General features: G+C 33.5%; 6 protein-coding genes across 7 annotated transcripts; 1 reads left to right on the plus strand and 5 right to left on the minus strand.

Moving 5' to 3' along the window:
• Positions 1-3,501: 3,501 nt before the first annotated feature.
• LOC116349153 lies at positions 3,502-4,391 on the plus strand. The gene is made up of 2 exons (XM_031780446.1): positions 3,502-3,637; positions 3,839-4,391. Exons 1-2 carry the CDS (start codon positions 3,596-3,598, stop codon positions 4,190-4,192), a joined length of 396 nt encoding a protein of 131 aa, XP_031636306.1. The 5' UTR covers positions 3,502-3,595; the 3' UTR covers positions 4,193-4,391.
• A 218-nt stretch (positions 4,392-4,609) lies between these two features.
• On the minus strand, positions 4,610-6,784 carry LOC116349147. Its single transcript, XM_031780440.1, has 7 exons — positions 6,431-6,784; positions 6,142-6,364; positions 5,771-6,073; positions 5,568-5,702; positions 5,234-5,505; positions 4,895-5,170; positions 4,610-4,833 (listed from the first exon to the last, which is right to left on the minus strand). The coding sequence occupies exons 1-5, from the start codon at positions 6,680-6,682 to the stop codon at positions 5,399-5,401; spliced, it is 1,020 nt and encodes a 339-aa protein (XP_031636300.1). The 5' UTR covers positions 6,683-6,784; the 3' UTR covers positions 4,610-4,833; positions 4,895-5,170; positions 5,234-5,398.
• Positions 6,785-7,439: 655 nt separating this feature from the next.
• LOC116349148 lies at positions 7,440-8,972 on the minus strand. Its single transcript, XM_031780441.1, has 4 exons — positions 8,520-8,972; positions 7,955-8,456; positions 7,716-7,847; positions 7,440-7,649 (listed from the first exon to the last, which is right to left on the minus strand). Exons 1-4 carry the CDS (start codon positions 8,692-8,694, stop codon positions 7,496-7,498), a joined length of 963 nt encoding a protein of 320 aa, XP_031636301.1. The 5' UTR covers positions 8,695-8,972; the 3' UTR covers positions 7,440-7,495.
• A 428-nt stretch (positions 8,973-9,400) lies between these two features.
• On the minus strand, positions 9,401-10,912 carry LOC116349152 (programmed cell death protein 6). 2 transcript variants are annotated; one of them, XM_031780445.1, is made up of 4 exons: positions 10,611-10,908; positions 10,090-10,196; positions 9,725-9,993; positions 9,401-9,642 (listed from the first exon to the last, which is right to left on the minus strand). In XM_031780445.1, exons 1-4 carry the CDS (start codon positions 10,664-10,666, stop codon positions 9,541-9,543), a joined length of 534 nt encoding a protein of 177 aa, XP_031636305.1. In that variant the 5' UTR covers positions 10,667-10,908; the 3' UTR covers positions 9,401-9,540. The 2 variants fall into 2 exon arrangements, with proteins under 2 accessions (XP_031636305.1, XP_031636304.1); XM_031780444.1 differs by having other exon boundaries at positions 9,725-10,196; positions 10,611-10,912.
• A 468-nt stretch (positions 10,913-11,380) lies between these two features.
• Positions 11,381-13,603, minus strand: LOC116349149 (ERI1 exoribonuclease 2-like). Its single transcript, XM_031780442.1, has 3 exons — positions 12,716-13,603; positions 12,200-12,567; positions 11,381-12,059 (listed from the first exon to the last, which is right to left on the minus strand). The coding sequence occupies exons 1-3, from the start codon at positions 12,825-12,827 to the stop codon at positions 11,874-11,876; spliced, it is 666 nt and encodes a 221-aa protein (XP_031636302.1). The 5' UTR covers positions 12,828-13,603; the 3' UTR covers positions 11,381-11,873.
• A 3,979-nt stretch (positions 13,604-17,582) lies between these two features.
• On the minus strand, positions 17,583-23,630 carry LOC116349144 (YTH domain-containing family protein). Its single transcript, XM_031780437.1, has 10 exons — positions 23,450-23,630; positions 22,247-22,975; positions 21,799-21,823; positions 20,105-20,283; positions 19,767-20,025; positions 19,321-19,679; positions 19,020-19,258; positions 18,287-18,918; positions 18,011-18,210; positions 17,583-17,922 (listed from the first exon to the last, which is right to left on the minus strand). Exons 2-10 carry the CDS (start codon positions 22,268-22,270, stop codon positions 17,722-17,724), a joined length of 2,118 nt encoding a protein of 705 aa, XP_031636297.1. The 5' UTR covers positions 22,271-22,975; positions 23,450-23,630; the 3' UTR covers positions 17,583-17,721.
• Positions 23,631-23,949: the final 319 nt, after the last annotated feature.

Below are 23,949 nucleotides of genomic sequence, written 5' to 3' on the forward strand. Positions count from 1 at the left end.
AAGTTTCAAACAATTTGAATGAAAATAAAACACATTTCCATTCAAAACTTTCATTTTTTTGACCAAAAATTCCAATTTCATCACCAAAAATGAAGGTTTTGTACCAAAAGTACGACAAACCTCCACAAATTAATCTCATTTGAAGTTAGAATACTTTCAGAGCAGAACTAATGTGATTCCACTTTGGTATACATCCATTTGAACGCATCGTATAGCTGGAACACTGTCATTTGCATAGCAAATTGTGAGCAATGAACGTGGGGCCAAAATATGAATATGAAACATGATTTATCCTAGGGGCTTTTATCTTCAAATGTATACGATTTATACTCTAAATAGTGAACTATATTGCAAAATCATCTGTAATACGCGCAAATAAATGTGCATAACTGCATATATTTGGTGTATATTTCGTGTATATTTCGTATATATTTCGTCTATGGCATGTTTTTTTGTTCTCTTTTGTGCGGATCTTCTTCGATTCTGTGTAGCAATACTGTGTGTGTGTGTACACTGAAGTTTGAAATACATCTTATTCACTGGTATAGGCGAGAAATTTTAATCGTATATATGATGAATAGGACGTGAATATTGTGTATAAATTTGTATGAACGAATGATGAAAGCCCCTAGGATTTATCCGAACTACAATTCACTTCTAAACCTATTTCAATAACTAAATTGGATCAATTTTGACTGTATAAACTAGTTCGGATAAATCATGTTTCATATTCATATTTTGGCCCCACGTTCATTGTTCACAATTTGCTATGCAAATGACAGTGTTCCAGCTATACGATGCGTTCAAATGGATGTATACCAAAGTGGAATCACATTAGTTCTGCTCTGAAAGTATTCTAACTTCAAATGAGATTAATTTGTGGAGGTTTGTCGTACTTTTGGTACAAAACCTTCATTTTTGGTGATGAAATTGGAATTTTTGGTCAAAAAAATGAAAATTTTGCATGGAGATGTGTTTTATTTTCATCCAAATCGTTTGAAACCTCACCAGTGGCAGGTGTTTGATGGAAAATGACGATTACCATCAATTTTTAGTCGATATGGTTGTGCGAAGATATTTTTATTTTAACTGAAAACGTCATTTTTCAATGAATTCACATAATGACCTACCGAGCTCTTGCGGCACCATCTAGCGTTGAGCTATCGGCATGAAACTTTACACACGTTATTTGCACACCATATGGAAAAGTATTCCGAGGTAAGAGCGGAAAAATTTCAACTTTTGTGTTTTGGGGGCCAGTCTAATAGAGATAGTAATTTCAGAGATAGGAATTATAATAACATGCCTAGCCGAGCGAGCGGAGCGAGCGTGCCGTAGCGAGCGAAGCGAGCGGAGGCCGGCTAGTATACTTTATACAGCAAACAGAGACGTTGGTTAACGTCTCATTGCTTTCCACTATTCCTCACCATCTGTCACACACGATCGTTGCCATATAGTTTTTACAGCAAGCAGAGACGTTGATCGTTGATCAAGGATAGAGAAGAGAGAGAATGAAGTTGTTTTTGGGTGTGGCTAAAACAGGTTTTGCAGTGTGTGTGTGTGTGTGTGTGTGCACTAATACTAAGAAACGTGGATGAAACCGCTATCTATACACTACTATTGCTTTATCAAGATGACCTTAATGACTTTCCAATAAGCTAAGAATGATGTGATTCTGTTAAAAAACACCCCGTATACCTGTGATCAAAAATGGCCAAAAATTGAAAATTTGCCGAACAAAAAATTTCAACTTCGGAGTATTTTTTTTAAAAAACGAATTTTCCCAGATATGAAACATACGCCAAATTTGGTCCCTATCATATTAATAATTTCACATATTTGGTCCCTAACAGACGCCTAGTTTTTTGAGTTTTTTTATAGACGCATTTTTTTAAAAATTTGGATCACGTGAAAAAATTCATGGTCATTTTTCGCCGAAAATGTCACATAACACGCCACCTGGCGGACATTCTGACTTCGGATCCGGAAAGGTGAGTCTTTTACCTTTCCAACGACGTATAAATCATTGTGGTACCTTACAGATGGCCAGAAAAATGTCCGATTGATGAAAAACTCAAAAACGGCCTCCCAAAAATATTCGACCCCAGACCAAAACCACTTACGCAACAAATTTTTTGAAACTGAGAAATTAGTTTGCTCAGTTTTCAGTCTTCTTTCGAAAAAAAAAATAATTTCACACAATTTAAAAGAAGGTACGGACTCACACACAAACACCTCAACCGGCCAATTTGAGTTTTTTGGCCAACTGGCCATATCTCGGCCACTTTTCAACCGATCGTGGTGATATTTTTTTTAACATTATCTACGCGGTCCCCAGATTCCGAATATGACCAAAAAAAATCAAAAAAATCATTTCAGTGGTCAAAAATCGCGGTATTGATTTTCATTTCTTTAACGTATATTTGGAGTGACGCAAAATATACATATTTCATATGTATGTTGGTATTGCGGCACTTGGGGGACTGCCGTATCCCGTGATAAACAATGGAAGTGATTAGCTTAATGGCTTGATGGCTTATTACTAATACAAAATGAAACAAAACATCGCTCCAATTAATGTGTCCCTAAACTAAAGTTATGCCATACAGCGATAGCCTAGGCGATAGCCATATAGTTCGCTAGAGCTGTGTCAACACATCAGTAGTAACGAAAATCTAATAGGTAACGTATTGTTGAATTTTCATCAAATATTTCCATACAAAAAGTGCTTCACCAGCGCCCACCGGGAAGTCTCACCTTCATTCTCGGGCAATCATATGTACTATGTTGTGTTTCATAACAATCAATAAATTAACTTTAATTAACTTAAACATAGATGATGACGAGGGTTCCTAGGGTTCGGATAAAGTTTCCAAGTTTCGCAATGCCAATTCAACTTCGCTTACATTATTACACCAACCCGTTCCTTTGCTTGCATATTAATCTAACATTACCAGCAAATGTATTTGAGAAAAAAACTTGATAATATTCCAGACCACCTGTTTGGAGACATGTGTGAATTAAAAAGAAACTAACTAAAATTAACTGAACTTGCACAGCAACAAAAAATGATATATTGATACTTTTCGTCAATGGTTAGACATTTTTGCATTTTAATGCGATCCAATTAGGTTTGTTTCTTTGTGATTACTTCATATATCATACGACTTTTATCTGAAATTTCACAGTTATTTTACAGGAATTTTGTAAACACACGAAACATGCTGGTCTAAGTATCGCGATATTTCGGTTTAAAAATGCGATTATAATCATTATTCTCTCATCTCATTCTTTTTCTAACACTTTATATATTTTGTATATCTACGTGGCTCAAAAAACCCTGTTTTCTTAATTCAAAAATTCTTCAAGGTTAAATTTGTCAACAGAGTTTGTTACAGACACGTAGATATACAGACCAACTACATTAATAAAATTTGTGAATTTAGAAACAAAATTTGTCGAATTTTTACATACAAGATGTGTTTTGTAACGCGAGAACAATTTTTGGTATAAATAAAGCGTTCACCTTTACATTGTATATCAATTGGTTAATTGGTTTTTAACTCTGTCATTATAAAGAAAGTCAATAGTCAAGATGAAATGTTTCATTATTTTAAGCGCAGCAATTGTGGCTTTGGTAAGTTGTTTTTTGTGCATTTAACTTTGGAATAAAAAATTCAATGAAATAATTCATTTAAGCTAAAACGGCATAAGTCATTTTTCGAAAGTTTTTTTTTTCATTTAATCAAACCATAGTATATTTACCAGATTCTCGGTATAGTCTATTGACAGAAGGACAAAAAGATTGCAATCCTATTTATTTCTTAATTTTTTGCAGCTCTTAGTAGGTGTTTCTGAAGTTGAAGGAGAAAAAGAAATCTGTTGTATAGATGTGAAAACAAAGTGCAAACAGTTGATAGATGTTGTCGTCGGGGGTATGATGTGCACTGCAGCCGCATGTCAATTGACGGTTGCAGAGGCGAAAACGAGATATATTTATGTTGGTCACTCACATATCAATATGGCTAATATGGGCATTGGCTTAGGTGCTGGAGTTGGTGGTGGCACTCTTATTGGTACTGCATTGGGAGCAATATGTACCAGTAATGGTACGGAAATTTGCAGAGCCGCTGCTTATAGTGGTTACGTGGGCGGCTTGCTTGGCTGCGTAATTGGCGCATGCATTCCTTAAAAAGAACCCGCTGCAGCGGCACGTGAGGGGTTTTAATGGTGGGGCAGGAAAAATTCATGACTCATACCTTTTTCCCCTAGTTGTAATGACTCATTAGTAATGAACTCAGTACATCTGTTCTTTTTAAATAAATTGCGACTCGAATAAGTTTTAATCATTTATTTTTTCCAAGCAAAATAAACTTGTTCTATGCCTGAAACATTTTTCCTTTTTCTTTGACTTTGCATCGAAAAAAGTCGTATATATTTCAAGCGGTCAAAAAATCTTCAATGTCTTTAATCAACGTAACCCAAATAACAATACAAATAAGATGAACATTCTTAATTTAAATAAATAGATCTCTTTTATCCGTTGCTTTAAATTGAGCTCAGATATTTCTCATATTGAGCTGATTTGATTTTTCTTTATTTAGCTGATTTTTTTTATAGATAGATAGATGATATTTGGATAGATATATAAAAAATATAAAAGATTTCAATCAATTAAACTATAGCTTATTAAAATGGTCGCCTTTTAAACACATGGTTCGGTTTGGCTCTTCTTAATTCAACATTATAAATAGAAACGTTGTTTGTTACCCATTGTTGGCAATCGTTTTGAAATTGACGTTCTCTCGAGTTTTTTTGATTACATATATGACACTGTAAGAATAATCGTAAGTATGTATTTCATTTTTTTCCATAATATGTGTATACTACCAACCATATACTGTCCTGGAATTGAAGCTCTTTCGATTGCGTGACAATGCCTTCTTTAGATCTTCCTTTGAATTGACTATGAACGTGGCTTCCAACGGCCCTCTTTCTACCTTTCTCTTTATTTCAATGCTATCAACGCCACCGACAATATTTACGCCTTGAAAAAATGATGCGACATCGGCTTTTTGCGCTGTCCATGGTATACCGCAAATACAAACTTTGAATGATTCAATGTCGGTCTTCAAACTGATTGTTGAGCTGTGAATCTTCTTCATTGGACCTAAGTATGAATGGCTTTTATGTATTTAATTGTCTTAAATTAATGAATTTTTTTCACTCTCACTCAAATTCGGCACTGAATTGATGCGATATAGAATTGGTGAGGTATTCGAAGCAGCTTCGGAAGCACTATCTGATCCCGGAGCCTTACAATAGTACTGAAATTGCTCAATCGAACTTCGAAATATTTTGACGTAGACACCGCGAATCTTTTTGCGATCCACATTGCTCAATGCCAATTCAACTTCGTCCACATCTTTAAATACAACGAATGCCTCGCCAATTCGTACCTTTGCTTCATTGTATATACGAAGTGGATACTTGAAATTGATCGACCTAAAATAACATAAAAATTGAATTTAATTTTGTTTATTTTTAACGATAAGTGTTAATCATGCCATTAAAATACTGTTTGATGTCATCAGAAGATGAATTGGATGGTAACTGTTCGATTCGCAACACTCGTTGCTCTAATGGATAAGTTTTTTTCGTTAGCAATTGCGAAAATTGAGTGCTTGACGGTTGTAGTGAAACTTTAACGAGAAAAGAAACCTTATGTACACATCAATTATATGTAGAATAATAATAGATAAACCCTTACTGTTTAGCAAATTCGACATAACACACCGTGATATGATCATTTTACGTTTTTTTGCCAATTGAACATCTTTGTCACTTGACAATTGAATGAATGCTTCGTTGGATTTGTTTTTGGTTTCGTTGATTATGAAATGAATTCCATCCACACCGTTCAGAACACTGACATCATTGAAAAATGCGAGAATCTCGTCTTTCGTTGCAACCCAAGGGAATCCCGAAACGTGAATTAACCAGGTCGAGTCACGATTAAATGGAACGGATTCTTTCTTTCTTTTAGTCTCTCCCCGTTGTTCAACAACTGAAGCTGAAATGTGAAGATGGTTTGATTATTGGCTTTTCCAACCTATCTGGGATCCAGAAATAATACAAAACCTGACGTGAAAGTATCATCGGAATCAGAGTCTTTGTCTGCGTCGCCAACTGTTGGAATTCCATTTACATGGTTCAATTTGACATGAGACTGTCCATTTTCTGCTGGAGCTTTGCTTCTTTTTACTTCGCTGCCCGGCAATTTCGCTATCGGCTGTGGTTTATGTACATTGGCATTCCGTTGCAAATGTGAATCGAGATCATCTTTTGACATTCCAATTTGTTCCTGCATTAAACATTAATAAATCAATAACACCCTTTGAACTCATCTTTTGATCTTTCATTTACTTACAACACATAGACGGCACATGATATACTGTCGTAGATCAAATTGTTGATCGTTCAAATCGAAGATGAATTTTGTGTTGTCATCGCCAGTCTTTGGAATCATTTCAGCATTTGCAATCAATTTGTCGACACTCACAACGACATCCAGCAGGAGTTCAGCGGTTTTGTCATTGATTTGAACATTTTTTCGATCCGAATACATGCGCAATCGTTTTAAAAAAACGCCAATTTCAATATTAATTTGATTGATATCCATTTTGCATCACAATTAATCCAAATTCGGTTTGATTTGTTTAATTTTAACACCGAATTTTACAATACTGACTTGTGTGTCGGCTTTATGAACATTTGATCTTGTTTACAGATGCCAAACTGACAGCACAAAGTCCGTTTGCTTTGCAAACGTCATTTTTATCACACAAAGTGTGATTATGGTTGACCATTACCAATACGATTTGCTCATTTGACGTTTAAAGATGTACATTGTAAAGGGTACATGATTTTGCTCTTTGGTAATTCTCTTTCTCTCTTTTTTCAATCTATTTGTTGCTCTCTGAATAAATAAATCAGATTTAGATAGATAATCGCTCTTTCGTAAAAATATACTTTGCGAGAAGAATTGTGAAAATAGCTAAAAATATTGAATCATTTTGTACGTTGTAGTTAAATCTGTTTATTTTCAATTTTTATATCTTTTTATGGAATTTTCAAAATACCTCAGTCTTTTTTTTTTTAAACAGAATTTTCTCGGCCCTTGGATCATATTTGTGGAATATATTATGATGGAAGCCAGTGACTATATGAATTTCGTTTGGAATGATTGCTAGCACATTTTTAACCTATAAAACAATTGCGCCCAATAGAACTGAAAATTATCAACCGAAAGAAATGAATAAAAATTAAGCGACACGTTCGGTCAAGCACTTTTTACTTTCATAAATATAAGTTCAGTCACTTCAGTTTGTTTTTAGACGGAAGAATTCTCATTTTTTTATGATAATAATTTTGCGTCATTTTGTATTTAAAATAAGACTTTATTGTATCGATAGTACAAAAATAGCTTGACTGATTAAAATATGAAACTTTCGCTCCATATGCTCGTTGAACACAATGGATATTTACTCCGGCAGTCAATGACATTCTTGTGATCTACTTCGTTCAATGCGTCGTCATATTTGTTTGGATTTATTTCGCGTATCGGATGGAATTTTCCTGGTGGCAAACTGGAATTTTGTATTTTTGATAAAAAGCGTAAAAAACTCAAAAATGAATTTTTGAAAAATATCTACCTAAAAACGGAGCGTAACAGTTCTTTAAAAAATGAATCTGGATCTATATTTTCATCATCGTTGTTATTGTGTTCGATTTGCGCAGTTTCACATATTGCCAATTTGATGCACTCTTCGCCATTCTCGCCTTTTCTACAATAAAAAAATATAAATATTATCTTTTCTTTAACTCCACAAAAAAAAACATTTCAAAATATTAAATTTAAAAGCGTTAATTTTATAAACTGGGTCATACGCACGCATTCAAGTATTTTTCAATTGATTTATAGAGGGTGAATCGTGTGTCGCGATGATGTTTTAGATTTTGTTTTATTTCGGGATGAATGATGCTTATCTTTTCATCATGATTGGCAATGTGTCTTCTCATTCGAAGTGCTGGATAAACATCATGTGAATAATTCCATTTTATTTTGTTTGTGCGAAATTTCTGCCAATCATCGTAATTGGGCTTTGCCTTATTTAAATAGTCATAAAAATTGTCATTTATTTTGTGCGAATAGTAATTTGACCGATTGTAATAGGTGTCAAAATGATAATTATTGCCAGCGCTTGACTGCGATTCATTATAATCAAATTTTTTCTTCTCAATTGTGCTGATTGAAATTTTGCTATTGTGCATCGGCTGTTCGGTATGCTCCTCGCCAAAAATAGTTTTGTGTGGCAATTGCCATGCCAGTGAACATGTTATGCCAAATATATGTAGATTTGTTGTATCAACCATTCCGATGATTTGATCGTATACTAGGGAAATTTGAATGAAAATCACACGGTATTCAAAATCAAAATCACGGCGCAAAATCTTACCCAATTGAAGAGAGCTTCCTTCGGGAAAAGTGAGATATCGTTTTTTTCTTGACAAAAGTTTCTGGTGATCTTTTAGCTTAATTTCGTAGTTTTCATTTCTTTCAATGGATATTATTTGTACGCTACAAAATAAGACAACGAAAACAAAGAGACACATTGAACATTTCGACAACATTTTCAAGTTTTGTACAAAATTTTTTTGACACAATGAAACATTAATGCTTCAACACTAAAATCACAACATGTACTAATCATAAGCTGGTGAAAATGTCATGAAATTGTAAATGATTAACATGAAATTACTGTACTTGAAGGTGCTAATTGAACTTGGGGTAAACGACCTTACGAGCATCGCTCAAGAAGGCTTGTGTTATTTATCAAAGTGTAGACGCTTTTTTCGGAATGTGTGATCACGTACGTTTTTATCAATCTTGTCGCTCGTTAATAAACCCATTGTGCTGCAAAAAAAAAATAATAATAATAAATATTTGAAAAGAAATAAAACGTTAGCGGTTTCACAATTTTATTTTTTAATTTTATTTTTTAAAATACAGAATAAAATACGAAATTGAGGCATATAAAATATATTTTTTTATTTGACACATTTAATTTGTTCATCTCCTTATCACCAACAAATGAATATTTAATGTTCGCTGCATGCAATTCAATGATTGTAAAAAATTATATATTTATCTCTGCAAAATGCAATAATACTGCGCCTCAAAGTTGCGTCAGATAAATAGAGAAGAGGTGTGGTGCAGATTATACTCAATTAACATTAGTACTATTGAACTTCGAAAATTCGATTCAAAACCAAGTACTTTGAATTTAGGAAGTCCAATTGGTAATATTTATTTTATATAAAATTGTATGCTCGTAAGTTTAATTCTGGATGAGTTCCAATTAAATTGGATTATATTTGCACTTTATTGTTTTTTTATTGATAGAATACGTATATTTGGCCTTTTAAATTGAGTTGATTGTAATTTCACCAAAAAAAACATTTTTATTTTCATTTCAATCAAATCTTCAATTGAAAAACCATATTTAAAAACTGTTCATAATGAATTGTGATTACTCCATCCATATCAGTGTCGTGTTGGCGAAACGCAGCCGTCAAAGTCTGCAAATGTCAAGAGATAGAAATATATCAGAAATTTCGAGTAAAAAAGTGACCATATTTCAAAAACACATATGATACGTACGTAGAGAGTGACGCAACATTGAATAAAATCATCAAATAGAATTGTTCCGCGTCCATAGCGATCGTACTTTCTCAAAAGCACTCCAACCAAATTGTCTGACAAACGATAACCAAATGAACTGAGCGCAGTTTTTAGTTCATTTTTGTCAATATTTCCCGAGTTATCGGTGTCAAATGAGCGGAAACAATTTTGCCAATCTGTTACGTATTTCCACAAGGCGCCAAAATCTTGAAAGCTGACCGCGCCTCTGTTTTCTCGGTCGAACATACCTTTTTTTTTTAAAAAATGGATTAATATACAATCTTTTGACGTGTGAAAAATTCTTGCAAAAAAAAATTGGCGTAATTTTTGTAAAAAAGGCTTACCAATCATCATCCGTACAGTTTCTGGGTTGAATGGGTCCCATGTTCCATTTGAAAGGGCTTGTTGTAATTCATCGGCTGAAATAAAACCGCTACGATCTTTGTCAACACTGAACGAAAAAGAATAAAAAAAAACCTTTAAACGTTGATAACGACAAAAAAAAATTCCAAATGTCTATTTCCAGAAAAAAAACGTCTATTATTGCGGCATGCTTTGCTAATTTAAATTAAGGATGATAGTAATAAATTCGCCGAAGACACCAGAACATTCAAAGCAATGTTATTATTGGTGTTATGACATCATATGGTCTGTTCAAATATTACGAGTGTTTGCCTATAGAACAGTGTACGTGAAGTACACGTCACAACAAGCTACGCATAGACTGAGTCACAGGAACAAAACAAATTGTGAAATTTCTCCAATACGAAATAGTGCATGTGCTGCACTTTTGCCATACAGTGAATCACTGCTAATATAGAATGTGCAAAAAGAAATAAAAAACAAAAACTATATATACACATACCGTTGGAAAACATCCCAAAGGAATTGTTGGTTTGGCATCGCCGATTGAAAAGACATTTTTATTTTTGTTTTGTCGCTGCTTATTAATGATGTTGAAATTCAAATCAATTGATACAAAAACTAATAATCACTGATCTACTTTTGTTTGGCACTTGACGTGATTAAACTAATTTCTACTGTCCTATTTGCGTTTTTATTTTTATTTTAAATAAAAACTAGGTTTCGATTTGTTTTATATAAACTACATCTATTCGGTGCGAATATGTTACTGAGTCGCATGACAAGATTGTCATCTATCTAAATTGTGAACGTCAACAAAAAGTCACTATCAAATTGTGTTCACTTTGTGAATGGTTCACTTTGGTTTACTTAAAAGTTTGAGTATGCGCTACGGTTGCGGATAATTGAATACTTAACCGGTTTCACCGTATTTGAAACAATGAACGGAAAAAGGTACTTTTATTATTTTATTGTTGTGTTGTTGATTGAAAATGACAACAGCTGTAAATCGGCCACTATTTGCTCTTATCGTCTCGACGGTAATAAAAGAAAACGAGTGTTATCAACGAATGGATGAAAAAACAGCGTGAAATCGGTTCACATTAATGATGATTGGATCTCACATGAAAAGTATAAGACTGTCAGCTCTCGTGCCGCACAATATAAGATAAAATGGAGACGATCAGACTGGGCTTTAATGTACTGATATGAATCATTTATAAGTGCTCCGAATTGGGGGTAAAAAAATAATAACAAATAGAAACTATTTAATTGGACTTTGGTTAAATCGATTTATCAAAATTGTGTGTACTTAAAAATAAAACAATTATCAATTTTGTTGACTTTTATAAACATACTTGTATCACCTAATCAGTTCAGACACTTAAATATAGATATATTTTTTATCCAATTGGAAAATGTTAAAAAGATCTTAGTCTTGTATGCATGATCTTGGAATTGGAATTAAGAATTTTTTTTAAAAATGCCCTAAACTTTACATGAAAAATGTAATTTTCTTAAATCGAAAATGTGTGAAATCTGTCCGTATCTCGTTTCGGGACACTCAACATACAAATAGAATGAAACATATTTTTCGGAAAACATTATCACCATATCGATAACAAATAAAAATGATGTAAACATTTAAAATAAAATTATCACATCAATTCATCATATCTTAAACCTAACTGATTCGAAATACTTATGCCAATATTTATTTTCAGTCATAAATTATGATTTCTTAAAATTAAATTTTAATATTGACTCATGATGAAATTTTGAATTCATCACTGTTGATTAACAATTCAATGCCGGCTCGACTCATTTTGCACACCAAACGGGCTAAATTTCGAGCATCGTCTTCGCCCGAATGCGGTCGCCCGAAAAATTGCAAACCAATCATCTTCAAAGCAAATTGAAACGAAATCACACGATCAATGCCAGTCCACAGCTGTAAATAGACAAAATAAATAAATTATTTACTGAGACTGTTTCATATCATTTTTCACATTGAAGTGAGAATTTTTTTTTTTTTTTAAATGAGTTCGAAAATAAACAAAACTAAAAAAAATTGTATATTTAAATACTTACACTATAGTATTCTCGTAGATCGATCCATTTGTTAAAATATGATGGATATTTAACATTTTTGCGTCCGCATTCGGTGGGCAAATAAATTCCGAGATCAAAGTCAGTCCAAGTAATGAATACGGTATTTTGTTTGCGTGTTGCATCATCCATTAATACGATGCCTTTTTCGAATCGAAAACTTTCGATCCATTGATGAAATTTGCGAATTGCCTCTTGCAACAATGGTGCATTGTTAACGTCATCCTGTGAAATGCCCGTGTAATCTTTGCAAAATTCGCTCAGCTTTGGTTCCTCAGTTGGCCGAACGAATGTGTGAAAATCGGCTTCGATTACATGAGATTGTAGATTCAATAACACGGCTGGGAATTCTATATCAAGTGTTTTTGCAAAATATAGATAACAAAATTAATGGTTGAAAAACACTTCAAAAAAATTATTGAGGAAATCGTCTCTCAACGAAACGAACAAAAAAAAACTACCGTACAAGAACACATGAGTTGTGATAATTCCACTTACCGATAATTTCTTGTCTGTCAATAGCATCGGCTTGTGAAAAATTTCGATGATCCCAGCACGTTGTAACGAAATCTATGCAAATTGCATATTGAAATTGACCTTGGAAGTACATCTTTGGTTGATTTATTTTTAAATTATAAAATATTGATAAATTGGTTGTAATTCACTCGATTTAAAAAAAAACGATTCTCGTTTCTTCTATCTTCTTATTAAATTTAAAATCACAGAGTTGCAAACACGTTCCGACACGTTTCCGTATTGACTGTGCCAGTGAGCAGCAAGCTTTAAACGTCCGTTCACTGCAACGTTCAACTGAATAATGAATTGTGTAGTATAACTTTTGAGATAAATTCGAGTTATAGCCGATTGTTGAGGGTGGTTTTGAATTTGCTGTTGTTTCGTTCACTATCCGTTTGTAGTCCGTTTATTTGGAGTGGGGATTGTCAATTGCAATAAAATCAGTTTCAACATTCTATTTAAAACGTTACGGTGTCAGTGCCGCGTTGGACTTTGAATGATGCAAGAATGTTTACTGTTGGTGTAAGGCAACTTTTTGTTTGTTCTTCTTAAATATTTTTTTTTTGGTTTCACTGCAGCACACTTTTGAATTCAGATTTACATGCGAAAACAACAATATCCTTTTTTTGATTGATATAAAAGAGTTAATACACCCATAAAAACCGCCGGTTCAACAAATTTTAGTTCAAAAACAATAAATGTGGTCCACGCGCCACACGTTAGGTTTTTTTTAGATTGCCGCTTATTGGTAGAATGATCTTGTGTGTTGAAACACGAGCTGTGTTGTCTGAGTGAAAGTCGGTAACGAACTGATTAAACGCTGTCATCAACGACAATTTATTAGTTGAGCGAAACTGAAAATATCGCACGTAGCATGTACGCTTTAGGTGGCTAATCACCACAATTTTGTTTTCGCAATTGTCTCACACAAACAGATGATATCGACGATTGGGTTGCGGCGTTTGCGCAAAGGTCCAGCTTCAAAACGTTTTTGGTGTTTCTAGGCGAATGAGAAGCACAAATCATTTTTTTGCTATAAAAAAAAAACAACTCAACGAGATTTAACAAACAACAACAATAATCACATGAGATTCAGTATATTTTCAGAATAACAAAATTTGTCGGTTATTTATTATTTATTTTTTTCTTAAACGAAAGGAACTGTATTCCGCAAGCGACATGCGTCCGTCACGAAATGAACGGAATAATAGATAAACGACCTGACGCACTGCATCAACTGCCGTGTTATTTTCGTCATATACATTTTATTTTTTTTTGCATCGTGCTCAATCATGCTGAAAAAAAATATTTGTTTAAAAAGTTTTTTCGGTCTTAATCACGGTCATCGTTGCATTTTAACTATAATACAATGATATCAAAATGGGTTCGGTATTATTTGCCAACCTTTTTTACGTACATAGAGACAGATAATTGCAGTTAACATTGAGCAATGTACACCAACGTATATTGAAACGTTTGACAACGATTTTTGTTGAAAGATTTAAAAATAAATAGAAAACAAATGATGATAACAAAACTGTTCGATTCTTAAGTTTTACTTCATACAGTCGTTATCAGGTGCAAATGTGCTGATAAAAATTGAAAAAAACACACATATTATTTGCTTATTGTCTCGAATTCAATTGAATGAATGAAATTGTTCGAGTTGATTTTGAGATATTGATGTGTGAAATGGTTGAGAGGGTGAAAATTTCAATAGTCAATCATTTTGACATATGCCGCTTTTTATTTAACATTTTGATGAAGCATTTTTTTGCACGACCGAGTATCTACTATATATGAATATTCAGTAATCGATAATTTAGCACACACTTGGCAAATTCGTTTTTTCACAATGTTTCATATTTCATATAAACATGCTTGTTTTCTTGATGAATCGGCATCCGCACATATCAAATTTTCTTGATTTGCTGTTTCGATTTGCCAGACTTAAGCAAATGATGCAACAGCATATAGTTTTTACTTTACTTCGTGAGATCGCTTGTCATTCTATCGTGATCGTTTTTATATTTCATCATAAATTTTGTTGTTTTTCGTTTCGTTTTAATCAACGACTTATGATGTCAATGATCAACTTTATTTGGCTATGAATATCTTTATCTTTCGATTTGGATCATCATTTTATTGTAAAAAAACAAAAGTGTTCAAATTGTGCGATTTGAAGACCATGAAACTTTGGGTGAAAGAACGAAGGAAAAAAACAAACAAACAAACACATGCACACTTTTTAAATTATGGAAAGTTGAATATATCTGTTTTTCGATGTCTTAAATGGAGTGGTTTTTATACTTTGGATTCGCACATATGATTCCGGTTTTATTTTATTATTCATTGAAATTTGAAATATGAGCACAAAACAGAACTCAACAACTCTTCTTTTTTCCTTACATAAATTATGAGTAATGTTCATGCATCAGATATTCTTTTTTTGATATGGCCAGTTCGATAGCAAGTTCGTGCCATACCGCACATAGGTTTAGTATTATAATCTACGATCTATGCCAAAGTGTGCTAATTTTAAATATGTTTTTCATTCGGAGAAAGTTCAAATCGCCACATTTCACTTTTGGGGTTTTCTAGAAATTGTATCATGTGTGTGTGTGTGTTTTGTTTTATTTTGTTAATATTACTACGCCGCTTATGTAATTTGATTTAATGTGACACGATACACCAACAATCACACCTGCATTTCGTGCACACAATAATCGCTTATCTTGCTGGTTTCAATTGCTTATGACTATTTTTGTAAAACAAGTAACCCCAACGGTGCAAAATAAAATAAGCGATGATAAATGAAACCCTCAACAATTAGATTGAACATGAAACACACGCTTTTTTGTCAGAATCTTTCGAGGAAATTTGAAATGTACTCAATCTCAGAAATAATACTTTTTTAGCTCGATATTTTCCGCTATTTCTAAAAAATGGCACGTTTTTAGGTCTTCTCAAGAGCAAATCTGCCTGAAATATCTCACCTCGATGAGTTCATTTGTTATTTGTTTTAAGGAATGGTGTTTGATAAGCCTTAAAAGTGCTTTTTTGCAGTCATGCAAATATTTTGCTCTTCCGCCCATTTTATTTTCTTCATTCTTATCTAAATATCTACTTTGTTCAGCTTGATAAGATTATTTTAATTGACCAGAAATATCTCATCTTATCCGGAATAAATAAATCTGTATTTTACCTGTCATATGCAAATTCAATAGAATTTATTTTTGAAAAGAATGGATTTTTTTTTCAATATGTGAGATAGTATTGTAAAAAAATGAGTCATCGATGGAAAAATTCTTTGTTCGCGAAAAAAGCCTATTTACAGCCAATCGTTAATAAATTGTGCGTATATTATATTATATATTTTGTTACCTACATTGTTTACGCATAGATGCTGTTGTTGTTGTTCCTTGTGTCCTTAACAAAACTGTTTACAAACCTTTTGCAAATAAGAACAAAGATAAATATTTATATATATTTTGTAAAAGTAAAACCATCAATATGTTGTTTGCAATATATTTTATTTATCATTTGTTTCTTGATTGAATCTATTTGTTGTTGCATTTTCTCCATTCGAAGATTTGTATATAATTTTTCTTTAAAATTGTTTTTAAATTTATAAATTCTTACGAGTAGTAGTAATATAATTAATATTTATCTAAATTTGTTGTTGTATTTTCATGTTCATTCCATAAGTTGCATGTGTAATTTCATGTTGTTTGTTTAATGTTTTCATTTAGTATTTTATTGAACGTTCTACATATATTAGAATTCTTGAATCGAAAAGGAAGGTGACAATTGATCTCATAACAAATCTTTTGTTGTTGAATCATGTCTTAAATTGTTTTGAAATAAAGTGTGTACATTTGAAACTAGTGGTGGTGGTTTCTTTTTTAAATAATTGAGCTGCTTCGGCATCTACAGATTGCGAGTTAAATGATTCGCTGGCTAGTATTGATGTTGCTGTATTGTGTTTAAAAAAAATGTTGGATAGATAGATAGATAGATGTATGTGATAATGAGTTTTATTAGTTAATATTTTTATCTTTTTTCTCTATTTTGAGCCAAGACAAGGGACGATGCTGGTGAATTTCGTAGATTTTTTCGCATGTGTCGAAGAAATTGAAAAAATAAAGCACATCTATTCTTTTAAAAAAAAAACGGGTTGCAATATTAGAGCACGTTACGTGTACACACCATTTAATATTGGTTTCAAAACTCAAATTACACGCACAAATAAACGCAATTATATTTTCACGCACACATTATTTTGAATTTTTTTCATTCAAATATTATAAATGTTCGTTTTGCCTATTTTGTTGGATTTTTTTTCTTTCTTTTATTGGCTTCTACATGCGATGATTGAATTGTTCAACAGTTTGTTTCAAGTTTGATCGTTTTTTTTAATAGTTCAACTGCAATGATATTTTTTTAGCGGAAACTTGTATTTTTTTTAAATTGTTTTATTGTATCATTTTTTTGTGTTTTTTTGTCTTTTTTTGAGGTGGATTTTGTTTCTAGACTCTCTTTTTCGAGAAATTTAAAGTCTGTGTGAATATTCTTGGTTGGAACTTATTGGAATAAGGTTATTTTAATGATTTTACTTTGTATTAAAAGGTCCATTTTTTTTTAAATCGATACATTTATTTGTTAAATTTTTATTTATTTTTTTTTTTGTTTTTTTTCACGCTTTTGATTACTTTACGTTAAATGATTGAAGGTGAGTACTTTATTTTTAATTCACTTTGATTACGATTTACTGTTCATTTGCATTTTTTTGCTCACTGTTTCTTTAATTTTTTAGATCGATTTTTGCTGTTGAATTCAATGTTCATTCACACAAAATCGTATCGACGATAAAATAAAATATATGAATACAATTGTAATTGATCATTTTTTTCGGTTTGAATTCCTTTTTCTATTTAATTTCTTCTTCATAAATCAGTTCTTGCACTCAGTTTGATGATTTAATTGGCTCAGTTACGTTCATCATGATCTGATGAATCATGTTCACGACGTTCAATCATGCGGTCACTGCGTTCAATGCGCTCATTACGATCATGGCGATCATTGCGATAGTTTGAGTTTGGCCCATTTGAACCACGATTTCCAAAATTATTCGAATAATTACGCTTAAAACCTCCTGAATGATGATCATCATTTCGATCCATGCGATCCTTAAATTTGGAACAAAAATTTTTTAATACCACATGATTTGGTCGAATTGTGTTAATTTCATGGAAAATAGATTTGTTAAGTACTTACACGATAATCAAATCGATTATTATCTCTATCGCCGCGGTCACGGCTCATAAATCCACCACCTTGACCACCGTCACGTCCACGATTGTAGTCACGGTTTTGTGGTGGTCGATCATAGTTGCGTGAAAATTCATCTCCACCACGTCGATTATCATACGAATTATGATATCCACGATTGTTGCCCTGATCACGTGAATAGTTACCTGATTTCAAACCAAATAATTGTATTTCATTTTCAATTCAAACCAAAAAAAAAACAAAGAATGTTGTTAAATATACCATGGTTTCGGTTATTGGGACGATAACCTCCATCGTATCCTCCACGCTCACCACCACCATCACGATAATTTCCATCATTGCGATGGAATACACGCTTTGGTGGGCCACGTTCATCATTGTCATGCAGCGATGGCGGCGGTATGTCAACACGTTTAGTGTCTTCTTCGACTTGACGCTGTTCATAGAACTCAATGTCATCAAAGATCGAAGTTGTGTGCACGAACGTATGAATGATTTGCATAACTTGTTGCCCTTTGGGATTCGGTACTTCTTGTGTATCACGCGAATTGGTGACCGATTTATTTTCATTGTTTTCCAAGCGAATGTGACGCAATTGTGAATTCGGTACGTCTTTTACATAGATCCATTTCAATGAAAATTTTCCCTTCCATTTGTCTTGATGCCAAACGGATGACACCGAATTATAATCAACGGCACTGGTCATTTGTGCCACTCCACAAAAATGACCCGAACCATTTACCGAAAATAGCAAATAGATCACACCATCGTCATTTTCTGCATCACGGAAGGCTTGATCCAAACGTTTGTTACCATGTTCGGTTGAACACCAAATTTCATACTTGATACTGCGATGAATATCATCTTCAGAGTATGATTTTATAACGAAAAATCTGTACACCAAAAATATTGGCGAATACATTGAATATTAGTATTAAAATTGAAACAAATTCAAATATTCAATTGAAAAAGCAAAAAAAAAAGGTTTGTTTACCTTGCTTTATCCAAGATCTCAGTATCCAATTCAGGTGGATTGTAGTTATTTTTGTCCAAGACTTTTTCAATAGCCGCTGGTGGACATTCGTCAGATTTCGGTGGCTTTTGGGCCTCTGATTCAGCCTTTGATGCTGGATGGGGTGGTTCTTGTGCATTCTCATTGCGACTCGGACCATAGTACTGATTATGTGGTGGTGATGAGCGATAATGTGGCCGTGGTTGATAGTTTCGATTTTCCTGAAAACGATAACAAATGATCATTCAATTGTCACAATTCAAAATTCAAATGTTGTACGTACCTGATAGTTCATCTGTCTGTCATGATTTGGAGGCCCATAATTTGAGCGTGGTTGATAACGATTTTGTGGATAATATCCATTGTCACGTCGATGCCAACCACCATCTCGATCGCGTTGATCGCGGTCACGGTTCATTGGTGGGCCATCTCTGTCACGATTCATGGGACCACTACGATCGTCGCGATACTCGTTTCGATTGGATGGAGCTGGAAATTGCTCTGAGTTGTTGTTTGATGAATTATTATTTGCATTATGGTTTTTGGTTGGAAATTGTTGAAATGGTGATGGCTCATCATTGACCGGTGGTGGTGATGGAACTGGCGGTGGAACTAATGCACCATTCTTTTCTGATTCTAATCCTACATCAAAACCCACACAAAATAGTGTTCACATAAAATCGTATATTCAAATGTAAAAACAGTCGGACATGTTTTGTTTTATCTTACCAACATCCAAGTTAATTTTGCCTGGAATCATTGGTGGTGGTGGAACTTTAATGTGTGACGGCATTCCCGGTTTCTTCTTCAAAGTCGATGAAATGCGTGTTTGCGAAGACTTAACCGGTTGTGATGCGATGCTCGCCCATGTTGTTTTCTTCGGTTGTGCCGACGATGCTGTGTTCGATTGGCTGTTTGTCTTTGCTGAGTATGAATCACGCTGATTTCCACCGTCCAATCCCATTCCTTGTACTCCATGCTCAATTGACTAGAATTCCAAAAAAAATTCACATTCGTAAAACCCATCATCGAAAATAAACGGCAAACAAATCACATCGCACACTCACTTTAATGCCATCATTTCCGTATGAACGTTGCTTATCATATCCACGATTGTAATCATCATGACCACGACGCGATCCACCGTTTACTTGTTGCGAATCCCATGCATTTTTACTATAATTTTCCCCATTGTTTGGAAAATAATTGTATGATGATTGCTGACCGAATGATGGACCAAACATTCCTATACGCGGAATAAATGTACAATCGTTTTTTTATCGCAATTCAAGAAAAATGAACCATACCAAAAAAAAAAATGTGTATGAAAGATTTGTTTTATATTTAGTTCATAAAGATAAACATCATAAGAAAATAACAAGCAATAAATTAGATTCGTGGTAAAATTCTAAATATATTTTGTTTAGCCTATTTCGCAACATATGAAACGATCGATAAAATTTATTGAAATTATCATGCCGACAAAAAAAAATATTCCATTCATGACTATAAACAAATGAATCATTTTCGGTCTTAAATGGAAAATTTCCAGAAAATATTTTTCTGTTTTTTGTTTATAAACGAGGCTACCGTTTCATTTTAATATCGAAGCCGTCTGGTTGGTGACACACAAAATTCATACATTTTGTAGACACATTTTAGATGAGCAAGAAAAAAAGTTAATTTTAAAAAATTCCATCATACATGTGTTTTGCAGTCTGCCTTCAAAATGAGAAGATTTCAAAAGTTCGTTCGTTTTACAGTTAGTTCTCTAATATTTTTCTAGTGAAATGCAATACACAATAAAAGAGATTATTTGTATGATGTAAAGCAAACGACGAATACATGTTACCAGCTTCTGATCGAGTAATTGGAATTCAACGTGCAAACCGATGAATGGAGGAAAATTAAAATGATTACATATAGAGAAAAAGAAACGTTGCGAAAAAAGATCCGGAAAAAATGAGAAGACGCACGAACAAAGCGAGAGAAGATCGAGAGAGTACAAAAAATAGATTGTTGACCCGTTCACGTTATTTGCTGGGAATCTATGCGGTGTGCGGTCGATGAGTAATTTGTTGGTACGGTTTGCTGCTTGTTCAACTTAGCGATCGTACCTAGTGATCGTGACGTCACATTGCTGAAGCGAAATACCTTGCTTATCTATGCGCAGCGTAGGGCTTGTTCGCATCACATACACTCACGAACACATCGCTTGAGTTCATGCTTTTGCCTGTAAGAACGCGTTCAATTCACAAACAACGAAAAAAAAATCCTTCGTCGATGTTGTCTCGATGTTAGTTATGTGTCGTTGTTGCCGTTATTGTGAATACTATTCGTTCACTTGATAGATGCTGTGTACTTTGAATGTTAGTACTGATCAGAGTACATTGACTGCAAAATTCCATTTGTAATGGCATATCAGGCAAATTGAGAGAGACCAACACACGCACACCTATCAACCGACGACGCTACGTTATTTATTTCTCTGTAATGCAGATGCACTTCATGCACATTGATAGATTAAAACGAATGGATGTGTTTTTTTTTTCTTTTCATATGTATAAGATTGCATTCTGAGATATTGTATTGCACTACCTTTTTTGTTCGCTTTTGTCTCTCGCAAAACGTGACCGAAGCGTCTCTTTTCAACTTAATTTCGAATAGAAATTTTCTATCATTTCATACAATTTTCAATTTATTATTCATTCTCACGAAATAATATCAGCTAATTTCTATTGAAAATGAAATGTACACTCACCTTGGTTACCTTGTCCTTTCATTCGCTAAAAAAGAGAAAAAGAAATGAATATTAATATGGCTAATTGGATGATACACAATCACACTATTTGTTGTATTTTTCATTGCATTTTTCTAAAGAGCAGATGCCGTCTAACGAACGATAAAAATTTAAAATGAAAATATCAATGCATCAGATTAATTTAAGGAAATACAATGAACGAATGTTGAAAGAAACACAAAATGAGCAAATCAACTGTTGCCAGAGCACTGATGTTATGAATGGATTGTTTTGTAAGTCGCAGTGGCAAGAATAAACACAATCGAATGTTATTTGTTTGCCAAAAAAACGACGACATTCGTCGAAATATTTACAACGATACACATTTGAAAATGTGATAACAAGCATCTAATTGCGTAGCAAGAGAATGAAATAGGATTGGCACTGAATGCTAACAAAAAAATCCTACCTGATCCGATATACCAGTAGACATTGGCTAAAACTTTTTTATACCGCGGTGTACTTTATTTAATTCAAAGAAGTGTAAAGTCTTTTTTTATCGCTTTTTTTTAAAGAAATAATTTGTACAACTGTAATGTTTCTTCAGATGTTTTTCTTTTCTGTTTTCGTATTTTTGTTTGTTGTTGTTGCTCTTGAGTGGACGTGTATAGTTCGACGTGTATGTCTTGGTTGTTGTGCGCTTGAAATTTGCACTTGTGATTTGTCAGAGCGTCACTTACACACACACATACACTTTTTGATGTGTCTTTTTAAAACTTGTTGTTGTTGTTGTATTTGTTCAGTACAAACTGTACTGTCACAATTGCACAGCAATATCAAGTCTGTTTCACCCACAAAATAAATGACAAACCGAAAATAAAATGAAACAAACTAAAAAAGAACAATTTCAATTCGATTGAAATACTGAACTTTGTTACTGTTTGAAACAAACACTGTTTTATGTCGAGTGCTATGCACTTTGCACGATTTGTGTACCACCGAATTGTCTATTTGGCGCTCGGTTACACAGTCTCACCCAATTGGGATATTCAATTTTAATTTTCGATTCTCGTCTTCTTATACTTTGCACAAGAATAATCAAACGAAAAACTTTTTCCCGTTTGGTTTTTGAGATGTTTCTTTTTATCTTTTCGTGAATTTTAATTTTGTTCGGCTTGTGTGTAACTGAAACACTGAACTGTAACAATAGAAAAAAAAGAGCATTAATTTTATGTTTGGTTGCATCAAAATAGAGATTGATGATGATCAATCGATAACCATGCATGTATTGCGATTAATTCGAGCGAAAGAAAAAGAAGCGATGAGAAACACGCATCAAGAAAACATCGACATATAAACAAAAGCGACCAACAACAACAACAATGTCAAATAAAAATGGCAAAATTGAGTTGCATTAATTGATGAGATTGTTGAGTGAATTGTCGCTTGTGATGTGTGCTTCTCGCTTCGTTTTTTCTCGTCTCATTCGCATTTGAATTGATTGCGTTATTCGTCTTGTTGGGATCTTTTGTCTGCGGGTGCCTTATTCATTCACACATCATAAGAAGAAAAAACTTTTTTTTCTGTCCACTCGCAAACCCAGAATCGCCAACACCAATCAATTTTTCTCTCTCTCGCTAAAATCACTTTTTGTTTCGCAGGTCAAACTCACATTTACACAGAAACTGTTCACAATAAATTTTTCAATTGATTGTATTTTGAAAAGTCTTTGCTTCGATTTTGCGGCAAATCAGTTCAATTTTTATAGCACACAACACTTGAAACAATTCAGAATTTTTCCGTTTATCGTCGTCGTTTTGCGGCAGACGTATTCGTAATGGCGGACAATAATCTATTATTTCTTTGTGAATTGTTGTTTTTTTTTCCTATTCGCTGTGCACAATTTGTTTTCATCTCTTTTTCGCTTACGTTGTCTTAGCATACGCTTCATGTATTTCTGTTTCGCCTCATCCGAATATTATATTTCAAAGAAATGTTTAGTTGTTGTATTTCATTTCGCCGTAACATTTCAACATCGCCATCTCACTTACACTCATCATCGCAGCATATTTATTGCGTTTTGATGCTCATGAGTTGAATTGCAAATATAGTGTTGCCCGATGTTTGTTCGAGCAACAGTTTGAGTGGCTACCAATTCAAATTGGCTGCGTT

This window comes from Contarinia nasturtii, unplaced genomic scaffold (assembly GCF_009176525.2).
Source record: "Contarinia nasturtii isolate CC-2019 unplaced genomic scaffold, AAFC_CNas_1.1 Cnas_scaffold_2806, whole genome shotgun sequence".
NCBI classification, from domain to species: Eukaryota; Metazoa; Arthropoda; class Insecta; order Diptera; family Cecidomyiidae; genus Contarinia; species Contarinia nasturtii.